Below are 24,604 nucleotides of genomic sequence, written 5' to 3' on the forward strand. Positions count from 1 at the left end.
GTATAATAATCATTCATACTAATACTACGTACTACCACGTATAAACTTAAAGGTAGCTTACGTAGCCGAACTTTTTCACCAGTACGATATTTACCGCACGTGCTCTGCATGGATTGGCTATTATCGTTATCCAATTCTTCCATAATATGAGTTTCATGGTAAATTTAAAGGTATGCAAATTTCATTAAAAGAATCCTTTTCTTCCATACTACGACATCATAAAAATCTATTAATTATATTATTCTTATTTTTAATAATTTTTATTATTTACATTTTTTTTCGTTTTATTCGATAGTCTAACGTCGATATGAATAGGAAGTTGTATCACTTTGATCTATCAATTATTTGAATATAATGATAGAAACATATCTTCGTAACAATGAATATTGATGTATAATAGATACGTTTAGTAGTTCGGCTATTTCATTGTATAGCAAATCAAAAGTATAACTTTTATTCTTCTCAAATTCTAAACATAATAGTATTGTCGCGGAAACATATTTTTCAACCTTATCGAACCTCTTACATTTTTACTACTACTTTTCCTACTATTAATAATCTTAATATTATTTGCAGATGCGGTTAATTATATTTTTTTATTTTTTACTACTGTGTGTGATATACATTAAAGCAGACAGAAGGGTAAATAAATATGTAACCACTCTAATAGATGCAAAATGGAAAGAAACACCCTTAGCTCTTGAAGCTGCTGAATATCTAAATGATGAAAATCCAAGTTACTTTTGGAAATTCATAGATGCTTTTGCCAATTATGATTTAAGAAATGGTAATTTTCATCTATCTTAACCTTCATTAAATTAGCAGCAATATAATTTCATGTTGTTTTCTTTTTTGTAGTTACAGAAAAAGAAAACTATGATGCTGTTATTGCTTTTGCTGAAAAATATTTATCTCAATCAGAGGTAGCATTAATGAAATTGGGCCTGTCTTTACGAATTTATTCGGCACGAGTGGAAATGTTCACACAAATGGCAGAAAATAAAAATGTTTCCATCTTTGATTGTTATAATGTAGTAGATGTCGGTGGAGTGTTTACTTGTTCTTTAGAAGAATTAGAGGAACTAGCTAGTCAAGTAGGTGACATGTAAACATTTGATACATGTATCTATTTTAATTGATTTCATTTATGCATTTTATCACTTATTACATAGGACACTTGGTTACGTCCAGATACATATAGTGTAGATCATCGTTATCATACGTCTCAGCAATCAGAAAAGATTATTATATTGTATGGCCAGATTGGAACACCAAAATTCTCAGATTTTCATAACAAATTAAAAAGTCTTACAGAAAATAGAGGAATTAGTTATATTTTGCGACATTATTTAAAGGTATTGTAATTATACCTGGTGTAACAGTAATAACAAACTTTTAACGTCTTTTATTATGGTCTTTGCAGGATAGAATAGACAAAAATGTACGTTTATCGGGATATGGGGTAGAACTGCAAATGAAGTCTACAGAATATAAAGCAACAGATGATTCGGATATCAAAGATAATGCAGGAAAAGACTCAGAGACCACTAATGATAGCACAGAAGAAATAGATGGAATTAATTTTGTAACATTAAAGTAAGGTGGTTATATCTTAATATGCATATAAATTTGATTTTCACGTTAGTATTAATTCTGAAGTATATATACGTTTTCAATTTTTCATTTATTCCGTTTTACCTACTTTTTCGTTCATTTTCTATTACTATAATTTGGCTTGATCATTTTAGAAACTTGTACCCTGATAAGCAATTAGAGCTGGATAAGTTACAAACTCATTTACTTGAAACTAGTCATGAAATTGGTGCTCTAAAAGTGTGGCAGTTTCAAGAATTAAGTCATCAAGCAGCTGAAAGGATAATGAATTCTCCCACAAACGAAGCCATTAATGTTTTGACGGATATTTCGCAAAATTTTCCAATGCAAGTAAATATCTTTTTACAATACATATTATTGATCCTGTTGCGAGCATTTTACGCTTTTATTTTATGTTGTTTAGTATTTCCTGTTAATGATGATATCCTAATTTATTTGAAGGCAAAATCTCTAATTAGAACAAAAGTGAATAATGAAATGAAGAAAGAAATGAAACTGAATCAAGCAATGTTTTCTACAAGTTTAAATATACAACCCACAGATACTGCACTTTTTATTAATGGCTTATTTTTTGATCTAGAAGCAGTAGATGTGCTTAGTCTTTTAGAATCATTAAGAAGCGAATTAAGAGTAATGGAATCTCTTCGTAAAATCGGTACGACACATGTTGTATTGTTAGGAATAACTCGTTAAGTGCAAAATGAACTATAACATTATTGAACATCTCATTTATAGGATTTAATAACAAGGAGATGAGTACATTGCTGACTTTGGATTTGTCCACTAACATGGATAAACAAGAATTCGCAATGGATATAAGAGATTCGGCAATAATTTGGGTAAACGATATCGAACAGGATTCAGCTTACGGAAGATGGTCGTCGTCGTTAACAGAATTATTAAGACCAACTTTTCCTGGCATGCTTAGAAATATTAGAAGAAATTTGTACAATTTGGTTTGTAAACGTTGATGATCTAGAATAATTACAATGTAATGTTAGACAGTTGTAAAGATACAAATCTATCTAAAAATTGTATATTTCAATAGGTATTAATTATCGACCCTTTAAGCGGAGAATCCACCCCTTTGATAACTTTAGCACAATCTTTATATCTACATTCCGCACCATTAAGAGTAGGCTTTGTTTTCGTAACAAATCACGATACTTCTATAACTGGATTGACTGATGCTAGTGTTGCCGTTAATAATGCATATCATTACTTTGCGGAAACTAAAGGATCGGAACATGCTTTGCAATTTCTGATAAATGTAAGGCCTTACAGTATTCGATCATTTGTTGTGTAGTTTCATTAATCATATATATGAAATGAACGATATTTGTAATTCATGATGTATAATTTTAGTTAGGAAATTATATTGGTTCAGAAGGTCCAGACGTAGAAGATGTAAAGAAAGCAATAAAAGTGCAAGATTCGTCTGCTAACGTAAATTATATCCTCGGTGAAGAATCTGAATATGACGTAGGACGTCACTTAGCTAATGATTTCGTAAAACGATCTGGTTTTAAAAAATTTCCGCAAGCTTTGCTAAATGGTGTACCTTTGTCAGCCGAACAATTGAACGCCAACTCATTCGAAGAAGCTGTTCTATCTACGATCATGTCACAAACGCCTGCATTACAAAAAGCAGTGTATCGAGGAGAAATAACCGAAGGAGATGATGTAGTCGATTATATTATGAATCAGCCAAATGTTATGCCTCGGTATGAGATTTTATTTAAAAATTCACGAATATGATCCTTGCGATTTCAGTTCGTTTATTATCTTTATTCACTTTGTTATAGCTTGAACGAGCGAATATTGAAACCGGAGAAACACACATGGTTAAACTTAATCGGCATTATACCTAACGATAAAGATTATAGTAAATGGAGTCCTCAAGATTTATCAACATGGTTGATGGATAGAATGCGTTATTTATACGTAACACGACGCACAAGTGTACACCATTTATATACCTTTTGGGTTGTAGCAAATTTAAATGATGCAGAAGGGAGACAATTATTACGCGAGGCGCTTGAATACATAGTAAGTGATTTCTCGCGCTTGTTTATGCACAGAGTTGTACAATAAAGTAACTAAGTAAATTATTTCCATTAATATTTAAATATAATTGTGCGGTGATTATGATTCAGGATTCGAATGCAGATGTCAGAATTAGTGTAATCGTTAATCCGCTCGACGGTACTAATGATGATAATACAATTGATATTAATCAAATAGTTCTAGCTACGTTACATAGCCTGCCGGCAGATAAGGCTATACGTTTTATTCGTAACATAATTAAAGAAGATGTTGCTAATGGCAAAATTGACATAGAGGTAATTATTTTTTTTTTTTACGAAAAAATTTGGCCATGCTAATGAATATTTAACAAATTATCGTAAAATTAGGAAGAGGCTGTAAAAGAACAGTTGAAAAACCAAGCTGATGAATTGTTTGTACATCGCCAGTACGTGAAAACGGTACTAAACCTGCAACAAGGAGTTAGAGCGATTGTGTGTAATGGAAGATTAATTGGTCCTTTAGATGAGGGCGAAGAATTTACAAGCGAAGATTTTTCGCTTTTGGAAAGATTCAGTCAAAGTATTTATGATGATAAATTGTTCAAAATATTAATAAAGGGACAATTGTTGGAAAATGATGAGTATGGTACGGAAGTTAATCTATGATAACATACATATGATGTACAGCTGTGGTATCTATGTTATTTGAATGATATAATGTTGTAATGATCTTTTGTGCAGAAAAAAACGAAGTCACCGATGATATGATAATGAAAATTACATCCTTATTAGCATCGCACCCTCAAACGAGGAGCCGATTTCACGTTCCATTTCACGGTGATGAATATAGGTGAGTGTGGAAATGGTAAAAAAATAATTTTTATGAGCGAGTTTAAACAATTAAACGATTCCTAACATTCTGATTGTTAATATATCTAGCGCCATAAAGGTTCCAGCAACAAATTCGGACGAAGTGGCATTTACCTTGATTGCTATCGTTGATCCAGTATCTCGCGGTGCACAAAAATTGGGTCCGATTTTAAAAACGCTTCGACAATCTTTAAACTGTAACGTTAAAGTGTTTTTAAACTGTTTGGACAAAAATAGCGATATGCCGTTGAAAAGGTATATTATATACTGTTCTTTTAATTTCATACGAAATTATATTACTACATTGAGCTGTTCCTTTTATATTTATGCATTTTATTTATATTACTTCAGCTTTTATCGTTTCGTGTTCGAACCTCAGTTACAATTCTCCCCCGACGGACGTGTTAATGGGGCTATGGCAAAATTTACAAAATTACCAACTTCATCTCTTTTGACACAGTATATTCACGCACCAGAAAATTGGTTAGTGGAAGTAGTTAGGAGCGTGTACGATTTAGACAATATTAAATTGGACAATGTAGCAATTGGAGTGCACAGGTAAGTGTATCGCGTTGGAAGAAACTATAGATCACAATTAAAATGTGTTTGTTGTATACCCACAATTCTTTGTTACAGCGAATTTGAATTAGAGCATTTACTTCTTGAAGGTCATTGTTTCGAAGCAGTAATCGGAAATCCACCTCGTGGATTACAAATCACATTGGGAACGGAAAAGCAACCACTTATGGTGGACACTATAGTAATGGCGAACTTAGGATATTTTCAGCTTAAAGCAAACCCAGGGGAATGGATATTGCGTTTGCGGCAAGGACGGTCGGCAGAAATCTATGATTTTACTACTATTGGTGGTCAAGATGTTTTACAAAACGGCAATGACGTAAAGGTTGTTATAAGTTCCCTCAGAAGTCACGTGTTGAAAGTCAAAGTATCGAAAAAGCCGGACAAGGTGGGAATGGATCTTTTATCGGAAGACGATAAAAGTTCTGGCTTATGGAACTCTATTTCTAGGTAAATAAAACTTGCACTGTTCGCTTTTGTATAGGTGTATGTCGAATTTTAGAATAGTTTTTAGAATAGTTTTAAATTCGCGTTGGCACTAAGTATATATAAAGATATGAAATATTTTTAGCACATCGTGTTAGGCGATCCTCTAACTTTAATTTCTGTTTATTTTCTCTCTCTTTTTAGCTTTTCCAAATTTTGGTAAGCTTTCAACAACTATTTAAACATTATCGCGTATAACGTATATTGCTCGTAATGTGTAAAGATACATAATTATTTTACCAATTGTTTCGCATCTTAAACGTGCGTTATACATCTGAATACAACACTTGTACGGTTATTCAATCACGTTACATACCTTCCTGAAATTCAACAAAAAAAAGAAACAGTTGAATTTCTTTCATTTCCTAATTTTATCGCTCTCTTCGAAATTAGGACATTTACGACAGCAGACGATAGTGACGATGAGGATGAAAAATTAAATATCTTCTCTTTAGCCTCTGGACACTTGTATGAAAGATTTCTGAAAATTATGATGTTGAGCGTTATAAAGCATACCAAAAGTCCCGTCAAATTCTGGTTTCTGAAGAATTATCTATCACCAACGTTAAAAGTAAGCGATTACGTTTATGAAGTGGAATTAATAAATAAATTAAACGACATATTTCAACAAATCTTCCTTCATTTTAGGATTTTTTACCACATATGGCAAAGGAATATGGTTTTGAATATGAATTGGTACAATACAAATGGCCTCGCTGGCTCCATCAACAAACTGAAAAGCAAAGAACCATATGGGGTTACAAAATACTATTTTTGGATGTGCTGTTTCCTTTAAACGTTAAAAAGATAATATTCGTTGATGCTGATCAGGTATAATAATTACGTACAAGCAATTACTGTAAATCATTAATATTTTTGTTATCTTTGCTTTTACTACTGTTACTTCTGTACGATCATAATAACATTGTATTATGTTAGGTTGTAAGGGCAGATTTAAAAGAATTGGCGACCATGGACCTCGGCGGCGCGCCATATGCATACACTCCATTTTGTGACAGCAGGAAAGAAATGGACGGATTTCGATTTTGGAAACAAGGTTATTGGCGAAATCATTTACAGGGGCGTGCTTATCACATCAGTGCTCTGTACGTGGTAGATTTGAAGCGATTCCGACGTATTGCAGCCGGAGACAGATTAAGGGGACAGTATCAAGCATTGAGCCAAGATCCTAATAGTTTGTCTAATTTGGACCAAGTCCGTACGATACTAACAGTAATACCGAAATGATTCGATTAAATAATATATAACGATTACAAATGAGCGCGTCGTTTTAGGATCTCCCCAATAACATGATTCATCAAGTGGGTATTAAATCACTGCCGCAGGAGTGGTTATGGTGTGAGACTTGGTGCGACGATGCATCCAAGAAATATGCCAAAACTATAGACTTGGTAAATAAAGTTTATATCATAGATTCGTTACATTTAGTTGATAATACATTTCTAACGTAAACTTAAACATATTGTTCGATCTTTGCATCACATAGTGTAATAATCCAATGACTAAGGAAGCTAAATTACAAGCTGCCGTACGTATATTACCGGAATGGATAGGTTACGATGAAGAAGTAAAAGCCTTACAGATGAAGCTGGAGAATGAGAATAGACAAACGGAGAAGGAGGAAAATGGTATTGATTAAACGCATCGATTAAACAACGATAGCCAATACTTTACCAATGCTTCTCGCAACATTATACATATCAATAGTATTATATATATCAATCTTGTTATCAATTCTTCTTGTCCTCTTTTATTTTAGAAACATTCGAAGATGTGGAAGATTTTACCAAGCACGAAGAATTATAAGCAGAAATGGCATGAATTGTACGGAAATCGATCAAGAAAAGGGAAGAGTTTTGCGAATAACTTTCCAAAACTAGTTAAATTTCGTTTTCAATATATGCAGGCACATTGTTGCAGTGACGCGTGATCTTTTTTAATGCCGAGGAAGTAAGAAGAATACGATACATTTACACGCGAATATCGAACGCTGCAGGGTGAAATAGATTACTGCAACTGATTCTATGAAATTCAGCGAAACATTCAGCCATTTGAAAATGGATCGTTGTTATCGTAATATCGTAGTAGTTAACTGTAGCCGGACAGCTATGACCGTGCCGTTAACACGATTGTGATTTTGTATTGTCTACTTTATAGTTGTAAAAAATAAACTTGTAACGTTTGTAAGCAATTTTTTATAAATACACGTTCCTTCGTCGAATGAGAATGCTTTCTCTTGCATATAGAATAAGAAAACGTTCGACCATATATGAAATTTTTCGCAATATTTGTCCATGTATATCAAAATTGTCACTCTGAGAAAAAAAGATCAATCGATTAATTTATAAAGTAAAAACATTTCCGAAAGAATACATCTTATTTGGCTAGTAATGACATCTTTCGTCGATAGAAAAACATACAACTGCGATAGATCGAGCGCGGTGAGCGGTCGAGACAAGTTTTCCGACATGTATAGCGGTTAATGTCTTCTTGTTTACATTATTCGTATTATTTGGTGAAATCGAAAGGAAGAAAGACTTGTATTTCTTAAGAGAAAGAACCTGCCTTTTGTCACAAGAATGGATAAAGTTATTCGAAGCAATCATATATCGTACGTAATTTCATTTTATCTTTTAATGTTTATAAGAATTTGAGACTTATAAGTATGTACATTTCTGTAACTATAAATTGTTTACAATGAAAATATACATAAGAGGCTATCAATCGATGAAACGATAACTTAACCAGTAACGTATCGGGTTAATTTACGTTCATTAACGACACGATTGTTTTCATATAAATTTTTAACGCAGAGGTTCTATTCATCTTTTTCATTTTCCTTATTTTTAATAATATGTTTTAATAATATGTTCGCATTCCAAAAGCCTGTTCTTAGTTTTCCGTAGTTCCTTCTTCGAAGTTCATTCGATAAAATCCTGGTATAATGGTTTTTGAAACGAATCTTTCGCACTTCTTCTAATGACGATTTACTTTTATTTTCGAGTTCATCTTGCTTGCGACAAAAGTTGAAAGGTGAATGAAAAAGAGGAGAGAAAGAAAAGATCCTGTAAGCACACATGTACACACAGGTACATTATCGTTTTTTGAAGTTATATCATCGAACACACGTTTACCCCGAAGAGATTTTCTTTGCAAAAAGTAAGTAATTACAATGTGATTAAATACAACAAGAAATACAGCACAACATTTGCGCGTTACAAACTGGAATCGAATTAATCGCTGAAAAAAAGACTGTACACTTGTCAAGAATACGGCTGACTCTGTTGATGCTCAAGTTTTGTTTATTCAAATTTAAGTAAAAGTGGTTTTGTATTTAAAAAATAATTGGCTAAATATGAGTTTCAAAAAATTGGATTTTTTCTATACACTTGACTCGTAAAACGATCGTTAGTTCTCAAACATCAGAAGGAAAGTCGCAATTTAAATGAATTGCGAATACGAATTTCTCGACCCGCGGCTACAGACTATTTTATCATGAACTTTTTACGCGCGTTTCCCAATAGATCCGTTTCTATAATCGAAATCGAGCACGAGAAATCAAATGGAGCGAAATCTTCTAGGCAAGGAAAAAGGAAGAGAGAATAAAGACAGAAAGACAGAATACGATCGATCGATCGAACAAAGTTCCAATCGCGATAGTTTTCGAGTCCATCCGTCTCACCGAACAATCGATAGATCGGATCGATGAATGATAGAAATTTCGGAAAACCAGGATAGTTTGTTAAAATGATAATTGTAACCAACGCTACGTCAGGAAATAACAGAAACAGGAAAGCGCGATACATCGAGGCACGAGGCTATCGTGCGCAAAGCGCAACAAAGATAGAATGAACGGCGAATAGATAGGAAGTTTGAAAGGCAGAAACAGATAGAGGAAGCGAGAAGTGGGGGAACCGATGAGCCAAGAAGGGGTGAAAGAGGAGGAAGGAAATCGGTAGAGAGCGATCTTGAAGCAGAAAGTGGGGGAGGGAATGGAGAAGGATAGCGTGGAAAAGAGCAAGAGGAAAAGAGAGGAAGAGCCGAGGAGAAACTGATCGAGAGTTAAGCTATCTGGTAAAACAAACGGACGAGGCTGGACAGTGGGTTTTCTACTAAAAGACGGGATGAAGTGGCAAACGGTTTGCGTTGTTCATACAACTAGTGACGCGCGCACGGGCTATTCACGTATCTCTGATCGGCCGAGGACTTAATACAATTGTCGACTTTCGGTTGTATGTTCGCGTCGCGTCCGTTTTTCGTTGCCCCGGGTCGGCTCACCTGGCCTCGCTACGCCACGAGTCGCATCGCTTCGTATCGCTCCCATCGGTTCGGTTTGACCACCGCGCCGCGCCGCGCCGCGTCGCGACGTCGCGTCTTCGTTTTCTCTCCCTTTTGCTTTTCTTTAACATATTTTTGATCGATCTACCGAACGGTGAATTGATTTGGTTATTCATTGCACGTCACGATCAGCGCTGCTGTCTACCGCACGCTCGCACGCACACGCATACACACACATACACGCAGTCCTCCGCAGCACGAGGATCATGGACGAGGAAAGGATCAAGCTGTGAGTTCGAACATCCCTTTCGAATTCGATCGGATCGATTCGGATCGGGTCGGATCGAATCGCCTCTCCCACCTCTTCCCACCTAGTAAATTCACCGCGTCGCATCACGTCGTCGCGCAGCGTACCGCACGCTATCATTACACGTTCGTTCTTACAAAGATCGTCACGGTATCCTGGCGAATGATTTTTACCAAAAATACATCTTTCATCAAAGAAATGGGACAACGATATTATTAATTATTTAGTTTCTCGACCACTCTGTTACATAGGAGAAACATTCGACCTCTCTGCTTACGCCAAATTCTTCTATCAAAATTCTACGACTTCCGAGCACTTATTCCGTTTACTTTCGAGCAATTATTTGTTTTTTTTTTTTTAAATCACTTTTTCTCTTACATCATTTCTACATGCTCAACTCACCATAACTTCGATACCGATAAAATCAAACTCGAAGGCGCGTCCGTGTCTTGACAGCCATGCCGTATGTCATACTATAAAGCAGGAAGTGAATTTCGTTCATCTATCTATCGCAAAGAAGAAGAAAAAATATTTGGGTACTTCACACGGTATTTGAACGTGACAGAGATGCGACTGTACGTTTGCTATTTATGCGCAGTCGGTCATGATCACCTGACGTTTAGCTACATTTGCAGTAAATCTCGTTGTAAGTTGTAAATCTCGGAATGGTAATACTTTGAGATAACTCGAAAAGCGAATTGGCGAGCAAATAGACGCATGTCGCTACAAAAAATTCTATTCGTCTTTACCACTTTGTATCTTTAGTATTATTAGACAAAAATACAAGAAATACCGGAAGTCGATCCAATCAAATATAATTGGAAGAAGCAATCAGTGTGATTAAAGTATATGTCGCGTATAACACGGTCCTGAATACCGTGTATGTATTATTCGTCCGAATGATTTTGCACACGGCATTACTGTTAGCCGGAATCGTAGAATTTTTGTCGCGAGAAGTCATTCTTACGGATAACGATTTAACGAATGCGCATTTGCACATGTTATCCTCGATGATATCTTGTTAGATAGCGAGCTACGTGAGAAACGATAACGATCGTTAAGAGGATCACGCGCGATCTCACGTAAGCGGGAGTTTCCACCTCATCGCCGACTTTTCTCCCTGAATTGCTTGCGCCGCGCTCTCCTACTTTCGATCTTATCTCGCGCGAGTTTTCCCCTTTGAATTTTAGGCGGCAATCTGTAACCACTCTAATTACAAAAAAAAAAAAAAAACAAGAAACAATAAGAAATATCGTGATCGATAAACAATAGATAACAATAGTAAACAACGATATTTCTCTATCGGTCTATGTGTCTATAATATCTATACGTGGAAATAATGCTGGATTTTTCAGCAAACGATCGAAACAAGAGAGACGTGCAAATGCGTATCTATCTATTTCTGCTTTGATCTATCTACATAGGAGTTATTCGCGACAATGAAATTTTTTTCTCACGATAACGCGTTCAGGGACGCTCGACACAGATCGGGCCAAAGCGGGATTAAGCGATCGAGCTCCACCGCCTTAAGCCCCCTTCACACGCGTCTGGAATGTTCTATATCTCTCTTGTTCTCCTTCTTCTTCTTTTTTTCTTCTATCCTCCTCGATTTTCTAACGAAAACCGAGAACCTCGTACTTTCGACTTGATCCGTTTGCGTGATAAATTTCCGATTTAGATTATAAAATGGCAATAGTGTAATAGAAATCAAGAGCAATGATTAAGTATGATAATAAATTCGGTTGTAATCGTTAACGTTCGTTTGCAGTTATCTTCCGCGTGAACGAAAACAAGGAGAGAGGAAAACATTACGGGCCAGAGGATCGTAAGAATAGTTTAGTTTCGATTATCTAATTGGTAATAGTAGTGTGCAAATAGTAGTGACGAAAGCAGATGGACGATAACGGTATAGAATATCATGAAAACGAAGAGAAACCAGAATGTATTACGAGTCCCGCGTTCCATAACTTGACAGAAACCATTTCCACGGAATTGATCGCGTACGTGATCGCCACGTTCATCGACTCTGTTTTACTGCACGTGGCTGCAACAATATACGAGCACGATAGAAGACAGAAATCAATTGGTTCTTTTGTTTACTGGTTAGATTCGAAGACAAGGCTGTATACGGATATGGGACGAGCATTCCACCGAATAACAATGAGATGGATGAGAACGAGGAGACCTCGTCGAGGAAGGTGATCTTTTGCGTGCACGGCAAGCTTTCTGGTTGTTGTACGGTTGTGAAGGGCGGTGCTACATCGGTCGATGAAATTAGCGAAACAGCGGCGACTGCAGTTAATGTCACCGCTACCGGCATCAACGGATCCGATTTTCAACAAACTGCTTCCAGTAAGATTCTTCCAAATTTAGATCCTATCGACTTCCAGGTCAGGCGAATGGTTATAGAGGCTATCTTCTTATTTATAATACTAAATGGATTTATCGATTATCTACAGCTCCTTAGCGTTATCAATTTCTAGATCGCCCTACTTTTACAAGTTACCCTCTTTATTTCACCTTACGTCCTAGTTCTTCAGATTTCACCACATAAACGTTATTGCTCGTATATGTGAATCAAGCGACGTTTAATGTAACAAAATTGACTTTTTTTCCACCTGAACCAGCAGTCTCAAAAAGAAAATTTATAAAGCCGGTAGCTAATTCAAGCGGAACATTAGCGTAATTTTAGTATATTCACATGTTTGTCTTGGTGTATCAGAGCGACTGTATTGTCCCGACATTTATCTTCCGACCAAAATTCTGTCAGATCAATGTCTGATAAAAAGTTTATCTTTATCATTTTTCTGTTAAATGTTTTTCTAGCTGTACCAGAAGACCATTGTCACAGAGAAAGGGACGAAGAGATCGATAAAAAGGCGAGAAAGAAATTACTGCTTGCTAGTACGCTGTGCGTACTTTTTATGATAGCAGAAATCGTAGGTAATCATCATGTAGATGTAAGAGCGAAATACTTGTACGATAAATGTTCAAGAAAATTAGATAAAAAATGAAGCTAATGATTATTTTTAAATGGAACGATCGCTCGGCTTTTCAGGTGGAGTATTATCGAATAGTTTGGCGATCGCAACAGATGCTGCGCACCTGTTAACCGATTTTGCATCGTTTATGATCTCCTTATTCTCGATATGGGTAGCTAGTAGACCAGCCACGAAAAAAATGCCTTTTGGATGGTATCGAGCGGAAGTAGGTGTAAAAGATTTGCTATTTCAAAATTGATTATTATTCCATTGTCTTCTCTCGTTCTTTCGTTTCTTGCTAGCAGACGCATATACACGCACGTATGCACGCACGCGTGCACGTACGCACACCATCAATAATATGTTCATCGTTATTCGCAGGTGATAGGAGCCTTGACGTCGGTTTTACTAATATGGGTAGTTACTGGAATTCTTTTTTATCTGGCAGTCGAGAGAATAATTCACAAAAGTTTCCAACTAGATACCACCGTCATGTTGATTACCTCTGGCGTTGGCGTTGTGGTAAATCTAGTGTTAGTGATATATTATACTCAATTGAAATAGTCGAACTGATAGATCAAATCAATCGCAGTCACGATGTAATACATTTTGAGTAACATCGATACAATTTTTATATCGCAGAATGGGTTTATCGCTGCATGAGCACGGCCATAGTCATGGACATGGTTCAGACAAACCGAATCGAAATATAGACAGCGGGAGACTCGATGAGGAAAATCCGTTACACAAGAGGAAAAATATCAACGTTCGCGCTGCTTTTATTCACGTTTTAGGAGACTTCATACAAAGCATAGGGGTTTTCGTTGCAGCATTGGTTATTTATTTCAAGGTATAGCTATATATGCATATGTACGCAATAGTTTTTCCCAATATTTTCTCATGAACGCGAAATTAATACACACTGGTAATAATTACAGCCAAGCTGGAGCATAGTCGATCCAATTTGCACTTTCCTCTTTTCACTGTTGGTGATATTAACCACGGTTGCGATAATCAAAGACGTGATGAACGTTTTAATGGAAGGAATTCCAAAAGGATTTGAATATTCTCAAGTGGAGAGTACATTTATGCAAATCGAAGGTGTGATGAAGGTGCACAATCTTCGTATCTGGGCGCTTTCACTGGATAAAACCGCGTTATCCGCGCATCTTGCAATAAGTAAGCGCATTCGAGCTCTTGTTTCATTAGCAGTTTCAGTTTTTGTTTCAGTCTAAACAAATTGTTTTCTTTTTCATTTTTTCCTATGAAGAACCAGGTGCGAGTCCTCACAATATACTGCGTACTGCTACTAGAAATATTCACGATAAGTACAAATTTTTCGAAATGACGCTTCAAATAGAGGAATTCGATGAACGAATGGAAAATTGTAAACAATGCAAGGCGTTATCGCAATAGTTGTAAATTTTTTGTGTTACGTATACTTTTGAGCTACCCTTCAGTCTTTATACACATGAAGTTGGATCATAAGAGATTCGCACGATTTGTAAATAGCTCAATTTATGAAAAACGGAAGCAACCTGTTGTTTCAAGTATACATCTTACTGCGATTAAAAAATCTATAGGGAAGATATTTCAACATCGCAAAGGATGTCAATTACTTATAAATATTGCGATCGATACAACGATTTTTTCACCTATTAGTGGAACAATTATTTACTGTCTCTCTCTCTCCCTCTCTCTCTCCCTCCCTCTCTCTTTCTCTCTCTATTTTCTTAATATAGAAATTATGTTTATTTATTTTAAATGTGACTTTTAACGACTTAATCAACTTATGTAATCATATAATCATGAAAGAGAACGTATTTACATTTAAACTAACTCCGAAATTGGTAAACAAAGAATAATCGTGTAAAAATATGGAAATAAAACTAAAATGAGAGAGAAAAAAGAATAGATCAAAAGAAGAAATTTGTGTTTAATTTATTTATATCCTGACATTGAATCGTTTTCAGATTGAAACATTTTGAACCAAACCGCCAAACATATCGATACATATCTTGTTTTTATTATCGAAGTTGATTACGCTATGCTTACAACTTCGGGATGTTATGCTTGTTTTGCGTTGTACGATCGTACAATCATACATAACCTTTTTAATCTTCGTTACGTATCAAACGACAGCTGTCAAAACGATAGTTATGTCGGAAGAAAATTTGTCGAGTTCAGAAAATGACGGGAGAGATGCTGCAACGCTATCAGAATTATTCGACAAAGCGTTTGAGCTATTTAATAATATCAATAAAACAGACGAACCTACCAACAGTTCCAAAGTTCAGGTACTAATTGTCAACAATTATGTATAATTCTTTTTAGGATCTTCTCTTTGCTCCCCAAATTGCGTTTCTCCAAATTTTGGTCGGAAATACAGTTGTTCATAAAAATCCTGCGCTCGAATTAAATATCACAAATTTTTAAATGTGCACAAACAGTTTGTATTTTTCCTACATACATACATAATACATGTTTTTTATTTCTTTTTGCTATATGCCAGTCTGATATCAAACGTACCATGAATATGTTAGAACAAGCTACAAGACTAGTTTCTATAGTCGATATGTTTAGCCAAAATGAAAGTTTCGAAGAAGTGGCTACGGAAAACATCAAATACTTTTTACTGCCAGCGTTCCTTGGTACACTCGCTACAAAAATTTGTAATGCAGATGATCGACTGCACATCGTTAACGTAGCTGAAATTTATTTCGTGGATTTTTTGAAACGCGTTAAGACTTATGGTTTGACCAACATCGAAGTGCCCGATATTAATCCAGAGCGTGAGAAAGAAAGCGTATCCGAGAGAGTTCGAACGAATGCTGAATTAATTACCGAAATGGTAAGTCTATTCTAGGTTTACAGGTCTCTGAAGATCATTACTGTTAAAATATTCTTCATAATGATACATCTACTACATGCATACGTATTATATTTGTAGGTAAATCGACGAAACACGAAACTACAGAGATTCAAGGAGCAAAAAGAGTTGGAATCGCGTTTGGAAATTTTAAAGAAAAGTCTGTCAGATCCAAACATAGATGATGAGGTCAAAAGAGAATATTTTGTAATGCTTATCAAATTATACGTAAATTTGACAATAGAAGAACTGAACTCGTTAGCAGCCGAAAAGCCAATTTTGGAACATATGAAAAACATGGGAAAATCTGGAACCATGTCCACCCAGATTTCGCAAAAACGTAAACCGCCTGCTCCAAAACTGCAACCAATTATTATCACTCGAGATGAAGTAGAGAAAAAGGTGTTTGGAGTTGGTTATCCTAGTTTACCTGTTCTTACTGTTCAAGAATTTTATGATCAACGAGTGAAAGAAGGAGAGTAAGTAGAAAGTTGTACAGTTGTACATCAATGCTTTTAACTAATTTAGATTTAACAAATATTTCAATGTATTTTTATCTTAGCTGGCCCGATCCTTCGCAACAGCATCAAACAAATTCAAAATGCTTGCAAGATTTAGTAAACAGACAAGGAATGAATAATGAAGAAGATGATATCAAAAAAGAAGAAATGATCGAAGCTGATGATCCAGAAACCTTGAGACAATTACGTGCCATGGATGAATATAAAGATACACACAGAAGAGGATGGGGCAATCGTGCTAATAGGAGTTGAACATGAAAAAATTCCATTATATTATATATATGTATGTATATACATATATACATGTATATATATATTAAGAGTAGTCTAGTACATAAGGTTTATATGTTCTTCTTTGATCTTCTATGTGACATCATATTGGTACCATTTGCATTAAGAGATGATAAAGATGGTATACTGTTTAAAGTAATATTACGATCCGTTACGTAATAATAATTTAAAATAAAAGAATTATGCCTTTTTAGAAAAATCGCTATTTTATTTTGTTTTTCATTTTTCCATGTATCTTCGCTAGACATTGTTTTTTTTTTCTTAAACAAGAATCACACGCACCTCGTAGATGCGATTCACGTCAATTTGCGATTGTCATAAACTATTCGTATTCTTTAACTAGTTATAATTAAAAAGTCAATGTTACAGACAAGTAAGTTAATGGTTAATCGTGATTGGAAATTACCAAGAGGGAAAGTAAGGTTTGAATGTTTGAAGCATTGACTAAAGACAGGATAGACGTGATAATATATGAGCGTGACATTATACATATATACTGGCATGGATAAACACTCAAGTGACATGAAAATGGTAAGAGTGTTTCCTATAATACTTGGTAGATAAAACAATTTCCTATTGAGATTCTACTTTTGTAATTGTATTCTCAAAAATGTGAATTTGCATCAATATCTAGAGTCTAATCGTGATTATTTATTTCTACATTCACTAGTTTACATTATGATGAAATTCATATTCTAACATTTTTGCAAAAACAACTTGCTACAAAGTAAACTTTATAGAATATCTTGCAGTTATAGTAAAATATGACAGGTTCTGTATAATTATCTTTTCCCAGTAGTTATCAAAATAGTTTTTTTTTGGAGATATCCCTTTCATTCACATATACATAATTACTTTTATAAAAATACTTCTGTGGTATTATATCTGTAGTATTACTCTTGTTAATATGCTATATATAAAAAACATATAAACTGTTTAAAACTTTAATTGAACATTAGGAATAAATTGCTTTTTCTATGTTCATTACAGAAAAGCTGTTTCGAGAGAAGAAACAACATCCAAGATACTACAAGCAGCCAGCAACAATAAACAAGCAATGATCTTCTTGGAAATCATTATATAATACAAATCAAAAATGAGATTGTTAATTGTAGAATAATTATACAAAGTGTATTTAAAAAGAGTTTCAATAAATCAGAATAGTTTAACAGCATTTTACAATCTTGTTATTTATATTTTTCACTATCCGAAATCCTAAACAAAACAAAAAATTAAATTGGGAAATAATTAGGATCACCCAAGACGATTCCGAAAAATTCCAGGAGTATGGCGTTATTTCCGGGAATCGTAAAAATTGTGCCAACTTCTATGCTGTCATGTTCTCCTGATAAGAGATCTTCGAAAGCTTCGAAAATTGAAGTAAAATTTAAGCAAATTCCTAGAATGTCACGTCATTTTTCAGAATCGCTGAATTTGTTCCACCTCCTGTGACGTCCTGTTTTCCTGATAAAAAAACATCGAAAACCTTGGTTCGTGAATGGCCAGAATTCCTTAAATATGACGTCATTTCCAAAAATCGCCGGATTCGTGCCACTTCCTGTGACGTCATGTTTTCCTGATACAAAATCGCAAAAGCGGTCCTACAATTTGATCGAAAATATCAACTTTGACGAAAGCCTAGAATGTGACGTCATTTCCAATAACAGCGGGAATTTTAGAAAACGACCCATTCATCGCGAATTACGCGAACTTAATGGTGAACAAGGCTATTTTTCGAGATTCGAATTTTAGAGCTTTGTTTTACAGTTCCGCCACCTTATTTCTCGTTAAAGGATTAGGATTGGCCATACTACGATAGTTGGGCAGGCGATGAAATGATTAAACTGCTGATTAACTTTAATTAAACGTTTACTGAAATAATTCAGTAATGTACAGTGTACAAATTATATAAATTGTATAAACTCTATTACGAATATTAATATAACTTAATAATAATATAGCTTAACTCTGTGCGTCTCATGATATTCTTAACCATTAATAATTGATTCAATTCTACTTAAAAGTAATTAATACGCGAAAAAATACGATAGTCTAAATGTATATACATAATAATGTGTCTTGCTATACTTTTATAATGAAATTCTTATAAATTACGTTTACAAATCCGTTTACAACCCGTCTTAAAGCTATAAATGAGTATATATAGACATTTGCATAAGTGGGACGGAAGAAAAATGAAAGGTGGATGGAGAGTTGCCTAGTATTAGGCGCGTTGGATGGCTTGGCGTTACCTAAGATTTATTTTGTATGCTAGATCGTCCAAGCAGAAATTCTGGAAGCCCAGATTCGTAACAATTGAAAACTTATTTCTGCTTAATTCGCATGCCACAAATTTTGTATTTTAAAAGTTGCATTTGAAATTGTGTTTGGAAGAAAATTAAAAAACATCAACAAACCATTGCTTAGAACAGCCATGTTTGACTCAACAGCTCTTGTCAATACAATTCGCACGTTGCAAAACCTTCTCGTCTAGTATTGCTCGTATTGTTTATCTTTGCCGTATACTACCGCTATCTTCGTGTAACAATAAATATATATCTGTCCTTATTGCACAGTATCGTTTCCTCTGCCTAATATGTGTATATATTCGTGTCCTTATCGCACAAGTTTGCGCTCTTTGTCTGCGAACAAACCATGTGCTGACATCTGTTGAAGGAGGAAGGAACAGCGACTTGGGGAATGCGAGGATAGATGGCACCACATGGTGTGTCCGTAGACAAAGAATACAAGATTGTGCGACAAACCATGTGCTGCCATCTACCGAAGGCGGAAAGAACAGCGACTTGGGGCATGCGAGGATAGATGGCATTACGTGGTTTGTCCGTAGACAAAGAACACAAGATTATGCGGCAAGGACAGACTATATGAACGGTCCTAGACAAAGAGGGTTGTAATGTGCAACAAGGACAGATGCGTTTCTTGTGTTCAAAGAGAGCAGTAGCATACGACATAGGCAAATATATGAATCAATTGTATCTTTTAAGCGCTCCTTTTGCGATCTTATCATCCTAATTAGTCCCCGAACTTTCGTCCCATACTCCCTTTAACTGTAAACGGCGTGAACGAACCAAATAAATTTATTTTTTCTGAATATTATTAAAAAAAAATTACAGTACTCTTATATTTAATGTATTAGACTGTAAGACAAGTGAAGCTAATATTTCTTCTGTGTATTACAGTGCAGCGATTTGCCACTCTTTTTCGAATCGCCATTAAACGTCTGCTTTCGACTAACTCCGTATGGTGTCGCCAATATTGCACGACGTTCTATTTCTGATTCGACGATAATTCTGATTCACCCTTCGCCTGTTACGAGAAGGCAATTCGCTCGCGAGTTTGGAAAGATTCTTCTTATGCTTAATTCTTCTAATAGATTGGCATCTACAGTTTCTAGATTTTTACGAAGTCATTTTGGATTTTACCAAGCTTAAATTGAATTTGAGATTTTAGTCTACTTCTATATTCCAAGTTCCTTTTAGTTCCAAATAACAAACTGAGTTACTTCTGTAAGTAGTTATCATAAAAAAGAGAATATAGTGACTTTAATAAAATAAACAAACGAAATGTTCGACGACAAAAATAATAATATATATTGTATATAAGATTATAAACAAGTACATGGTAAAAAGATTAGGATTGTAAATATTTTAAGCTTGATGTCATGAAATAGAAGCAGATGAAAATGGAAGTAAAGCTAAACGAACCACATCGAATATCAGGTCTATCTTGTACTTAGTCAATGGTTTAAAGTATCGGAAAACCAGATGGCGTGAACGGTTAGGTGCATGGGTGGCGCAGGTGTCAGCACGAAAACAGCAATGGTGTGGGTGTGAATCAGTGTGTAAGTATACGAGTGGGAATCGTATGCGTCAGCAACAGGTTGTCAAGTTGTGAGAACACGTTTTCGCGTTTTCTATTTTCAACGTAAGTTAAATTCGGAAAAGCGGGAATTATGCAGAGGCGCGAAAATTTGTTGGTTAAAGTTTCGAGATAGACTCGTTAACGTCGAGTTCAGAGTGACGAGTCGAGTAGGATTTTATTAACGAGATGGTTGTGATTCAAAGGCATACACCGAATGTAATTGTTCTTGGAAGTAGCAAATAATCTCTTCATGCATGAACTACTTATTTAGTTGTAAACAAATTTCTTAGCACGATCAAACGCTAATGAGTTGTTTCTTCCTTTGTATGCTTTCTTTCGAGGATTCATGCAACCACGTCAACCACTGTCGATTTAGGCTTTATTTATGGAATAAGATGATCGTGCAAGCAATGATAGGACATTCACGGATCACATCTACTCACAAATGTACGTATTTCGTTCATAAGTCTCTTGCTACGCGTGCTTTCGCGCAAAACTTTCCATCATAGAAAAAGGTTAGAGACAATAACATTTACATTTTTCGAAATCTTTGTCCATAGTTTCACTTTTCATGGAACATGCGTATGTTTACGCTTCCCTTATCTGGATCTCGACAGACAAATACGTATAATTTGCATAACGTAAGAATCTATTTGAATTTTTGTTTATTCGTATTTCGTGCCATTTTCTTTCAACATGGATTGTTTGAAAGTGTCAGCGATACTTCCTCCAGGCAATGTATATGTTAATTTGATTTGTGTCCTACTTTGAAAAGCAGATTATAAACTTCTTAAAAAAATGTCACGATCCGAACTGTTGTAAACGAAATTACGTATCGTATCGACGTATAAAGTTTTTGAACGATCGTCTTTACAAATTTATCGACGATTATGGTTATTACGATTCGAAACATTGTAAATTATCGTACGATGGTCAAAGTCTAAACGTCTTCTTATTTTTTCAGACACCTGGCAGAACAATTTTTAAATAGCAGATTAATAAAAGTAGATATCCTTCGAAGCATACGTAACAAAACTTTAAAAACTATGGAGAGGTCACAGACAACCACGTATATAGGAGGTGACAACCACCTTTTAGAGTATTGGGAAGAATATCAAAAAATGATGGAGGAAACCAAGCTGTTGGACGATTACCTCGAAGAGGAATATCCACGTAACTACGATGGTACGTAGTTTTCTATTACTGTTCATCTTTATAATTGACGGTAACAATTGTCAATTAACAAAGAATCTAAATTGGCTTTCAAAGACGGCGAAGAGGAAGCTGAATGGTTACGTACAGCTGGTTTAGGACAGTTGACGGAAGCATGGAAGGCTGGAAGAGAAGTACCGCCGGACGAATTGGGCGCAGCATTACGTCCGTTATCGCGAGCACAAGCTGAAGCAGTGAGACGTCGCGTTAAGTCGCTCAATCATACGGTGAAACAGCGTTTTAATCAACGACAACGTGTTCGTAAACCGGATATTAGAGATGTCTTTAAAGATATAGAGGTGCGAATTATAAAATGTATATTATATAGAAATTTATAAATTGTAAAAGGGAACAGCGATAGAGCGATCATTTTTTGTTAACGGGGTTCGTCGTTAGGCATCTAGTACTGGAACGAGATCGCGTAGTGCCACACCCGATTCTTTAGATTCCGCAACAGGTGTAACGCCAGAGAACGCTTCGCCTCCGTCACTGGCAACGGTTACCATCGACGATGCCCATCGTACAAGGTAAGACTCGTTTGTTACGGGCTTTTCCATGCTCGTGGCCACGTCGTACACACGACGTCTTAATCGTATTTTACTTTTTAAGTACTGTTACCGTGCCAAACTTTGTATCGGTTTTTCATCAATTACCAAACGATTGCAAATACAAAGAGACGGTACGTAGAACGCCGAGTGCGCCATCGTCGGCGGTAGACACGGCGATAACATCGGGATCGGTGTTTCCTTTCGGACATGTCTCTTCAAGTGGATGGGCCGGATATTCGTTACGAGGAGACGTTGCTAACGATTCAGGTATTTGACGTTGCAACGACACTTTTCCCGATTCTTTTTTACATAATCATAGAATCACAAGGGCACATTACGTTCATTTATAGAAGGAATTCAGCTGACAAGCTACCAGAGATTGGGAACGATACACGTGTCGAAACCAAGTATACAAAGACGAAGCGGAAGCGATCCTAGCGAAGTGGCAAATGCGACGGACTTAGGCGACGCTATCGAGAACACTCCAACGGATACTACGTTGAGGTGTGTTTCCAGGTTTTTAGGTCGCAAAATTTTAATCGAAGTATCGTATCGCCTCGACTGATAACGTGATTTGGATTACGTATGAAATTTTAGAAGAAATTCGGGGAATCACGCAACGGTAACCCGAAGTCATAGCAGTCTGTATGGATTAACAAGACCAGTGGACGAACGTTTGATTACTCATCCGTTGAATCGAACATCCTCTCACGGTCACTTGAGTTTCGAAGAAATGTGTAGAACGAACGAAGTAAACTCGGAAATCTGGAAGTCGGAAGCTCTTGCTTTGGCCGACGATGTACAGAATCGGCTGGGAGTAGAAACGCTTACGCAGCGAGATTTGACCAGGTTACAAGCGTTACTGTGGCTTGAACTTACCGCGGTATTCGATAAATATAATCTACCATTGAAAAAGCGGAAACCGAATAAGCGTCGGACGAAAGGTTCGCATCGATGCTAGTAAACTGCTTAACCAAAAAGTAAGACTCGATGTTATAATTACTGAACACCGTTATATTCGTAGCTGGAAACTTGTTCGGGGTTTCGTTGTCGACTCTTTTACTTCGAGACAGTCAATTATCGTCCGAGGAGAGTAATATTCCACTGGTATTTCAAAAGGTTCTTAACGAATTAACAAGACGAGGCATAAAAGAGGAAGGTATTCTTCGCGTTGGGGGACACAAGCAAAAAGTACATTTTCAACAAATCGAAATTATCAACGAAGATCGATATGCTAAGTACATACGTATGGAATAAATGACACTATCGTTGTTTCGTTCAGGTCGAATCGATGTGCAGACAGTTGGAAATGGATTTTTATTGCAAGCCGAAAGAAATGGACAAGTTGTTTAAATGCATGTCGTGCCACGATTTGTCGGCAGTTTTGAAAAAGTTGTTGCGTGACCTGCCACAACCGCTACTTACCGTAGAGCTTATCGACGCTTTCTACCAAAGTCACGGTAAGTTACGAACGTGTTAAGCTTAAGATGTTTTCCACTTTCGGTCTACTAGCGCTCTCGTTTCATTCGATGCGCTAGATTTCGAAGAACGTCGTGCGCGCACTTCGACGCGTCACTTTCTCTTTTTTGCCATATATTTTATTAAATAAAAGTTTTTCTTTTTACTCTGGTATGCGCAGGAGTGAAGGATCGCCAGGAGTTGTCGCACGCATTGAACTTGCTCGTACTATTGCTGCCAATAGAGAACCGGTGTACTCTGAAGGCGTTGGTTAAATTTTTCGAATCGATCGTGGAAAATCAAGCGTGGAATAAAATGTCGATCCACAACGTAGCGATGATAGTAGCACCGTCTTTGTTTCCACCGCGATACATTCATCCGCGTGATCGTACCGATTTGACCGCTCAGCTTAATATGGCTGCCATATGCTGTCAGGTAACGGAAGTTCTTCTCGTTAACGGGAACAAACTGTGGTATGTACCGAACGAACTTTTGAGTCAGTTACACAGACATTCCGAGGAAGAAAGATATCGAAAGTATAGAAAAAAGTTTTATTGATGTTTGTAAGATTCGAAGGAGGGGGAAAAAAAGAGGATAAGATAACAAAAGAGAGGGGCTTGTCCGTTTCGCTTTAATAAGTTAATCGATGGATGAATGATT

The 24,604-nt window shown here is 36.1% G+C and overlaps 4 protein-coding genes across 16 annotated transcripts; all 4 read left to right on the plus strand.

Moving 5' to 3' along the window:
* Nucleotides 1-15: 15 nt before the first annotated feature.
* LOC117209377 (UDP-glucose:glycoprotein glucosyltransferase) lies at nt 16-7,785 on the plus strand. Of its 3 annotated transcripts, none has more exons than XM_033451353.1 (24): nt 16-170; nt 577-787; nt 859-1,094; nt 1,173-1,355; nt 1,424-1,596; nt 1,749-1,944; nt 2,056-2,269; nt 2,350-2,570; nt 2,663-2,884; nt 2,980-3,338; nt 3,420-3,663; nt 3,771-3,956; nt 4,029-4,287; nt 4,383-4,491; nt 4,581-4,766; nt 4,863-5,069; nt 5,148-5,540; nt 5,721-5,735; nt 5,970-6,147; nt 6,225-6,407; nt 6,516-6,791; nt 6,872-6,988; nt 7,084-7,225; nt 7,357-7,785. In XM_033451353.1, the coding sequence occupies exons 1-24, from the start codon at nt 147-149 to the stop codon at nt 7,401-7,403; spliced, it is 4,581 nt and encodes a 1,526-aa protein (XP_033307244.1). In that variant the 5' UTR covers nt 16-146; the 3' UTR covers nt 7,404-7,785. The 3 variants fall into 3 exon arrangements, with proteins under 3 accessions (XP_033307244.1, XP_033307245.1, XP_033307246.1); XM_033451355.1 differs by lacking the exon at nt 16-170 and adding an exon at nt 307-444; XM_033451354.1 differs by lacking the exon at nt 5,721-5,735.
* A 109-nt stretch (nt 7,786-7,894) lies between these two features.
* Nucleotides 7,895-14,824, plus strand: LOC117209380 (zinc transporter 2-like). 9 transcript variants are annotated; one of them, XM_033451366.1, is made up of 10 exons: nt 7,895-8,208; nt 8,602-8,756; nt 11,951-12,007; nt 12,290-12,534; nt 13,009-13,125; nt 13,241-13,389; nt 13,545-13,696; nt 13,806-14,013; nt 14,102-14,342; nt 14,434-14,824. In XM_033451366.1, exons 2-10 carry the CDS (start codon nt 8,635-8,637, stop codon nt 14,577-14,579), a joined length of 1,437 nt encoding a protein of 478 aa, XP_033307257.1. In that variant the 5' UTR covers nt 7,895-8,208; nt 8,602-8,634; the 3' UTR covers nt 14,580-14,824. The 9 variants fall into 9 exon arrangements, with proteins under 9 accessions (XP_033307257.1, XP_033307260.1, XP_033307262.1 ...); XM_033451369.1 differs by lacking the exon at nt 8,602-8,756 and having other exon boundaries at nt 7,897-8,208; XM_033451365.1 differs by lacking the exon at nt 7,895-8,208 and having other exon boundaries at nt 8,513-8,756.
* A 391-nt stretch (nt 14,825-15,215) lies between these two features.
* On the plus strand, nt 15,216-18,018 carry LOC117209382 (immunoglobulin-binding protein 1). Of its 2 annotated transcripts, XR_004487909.1 has the most exons (6): nt 15,216-15,460; nt 15,676-16,014; nt 16,114-16,511; nt 16,595-16,836; nt 17,214-17,375; nt 17,835-18,018. XR_004487909.1 is itself a non-coding variant. In XM_033451376.1 (5 exons), the coding sequence occupies exons 1-4, from the start codon at nt 15,233-15,235 to the stop codon at nt 16,803-16,805; spliced, it is 1,176 nt and encodes a 391-aa protein (XP_033307267.1). In that variant the 5' UTR covers nt 15,216-15,232; the 3' UTR covers nt 16,806-16,836; nt 17,835-18,018. The 2 variants fall into 2 exon arrangements, 1 of the variants encoding a protein (XP_033307267.1); XM_033451376.1 differs by lacking the exon at nt 17,214-17,375.
* Nucleotides 18,019-20,614: 2,596 nt separating this feature from the next.
* LOC117209372 (rho GTPase-activating protein conundrum) lies at nt 20,615-24,560 on the plus strand. Of its 2 annotated transcripts, none has more exons than XM_033451343.1 (11): nt 20,615-20,789; nt 21,103-21,173; nt 21,691-21,911; nt 21,996-22,237; nt 22,335-22,465; nt 22,548-22,753; nt 22,837-22,990; nt 23,084-23,430; nt 23,511-23,677; nt 23,769-23,946; nt 24,126-24,560. In XM_033451343.1, exons 3-11 carry the CDS (start codon nt 21,773-21,775, stop codon nt 24,500-24,502), a joined length of 1,941 nt encoding a protein of 646 aa, XP_033307234.1. In that variant the 5' UTR covers nt 20,615-20,789; nt 21,103-21,173; nt 21,691-21,772; the 3' UTR covers nt 24,503-24,560. The 2 variants fall into 2 exon arrangements, with proteins under 2 accessions (XP_033307234.1, XP_033307235.1); XM_033451344.1 differs by having other exon boundaries at nt 20,616-20,706.
* The last annotated feature ends 44 nt before the right edge of the window (nt 24,561-24,604 follow it).

The sequence above is a fragment of the Bombus bifarius genome, unplaced genomic scaffold (assembly GCF_011952205.1).
Source record: "Bombus bifarius isolate JDL3187 unplaced genomic scaffold, Bbif_JDL3187 scf7180000008176, whole genome shotgun sequence".
Taxonomy (NCBI): Eukaryota; Metazoa; Arthropoda; class Insecta; order Hymenoptera; family Apidae; genus Bombus; species Bombus bifarius.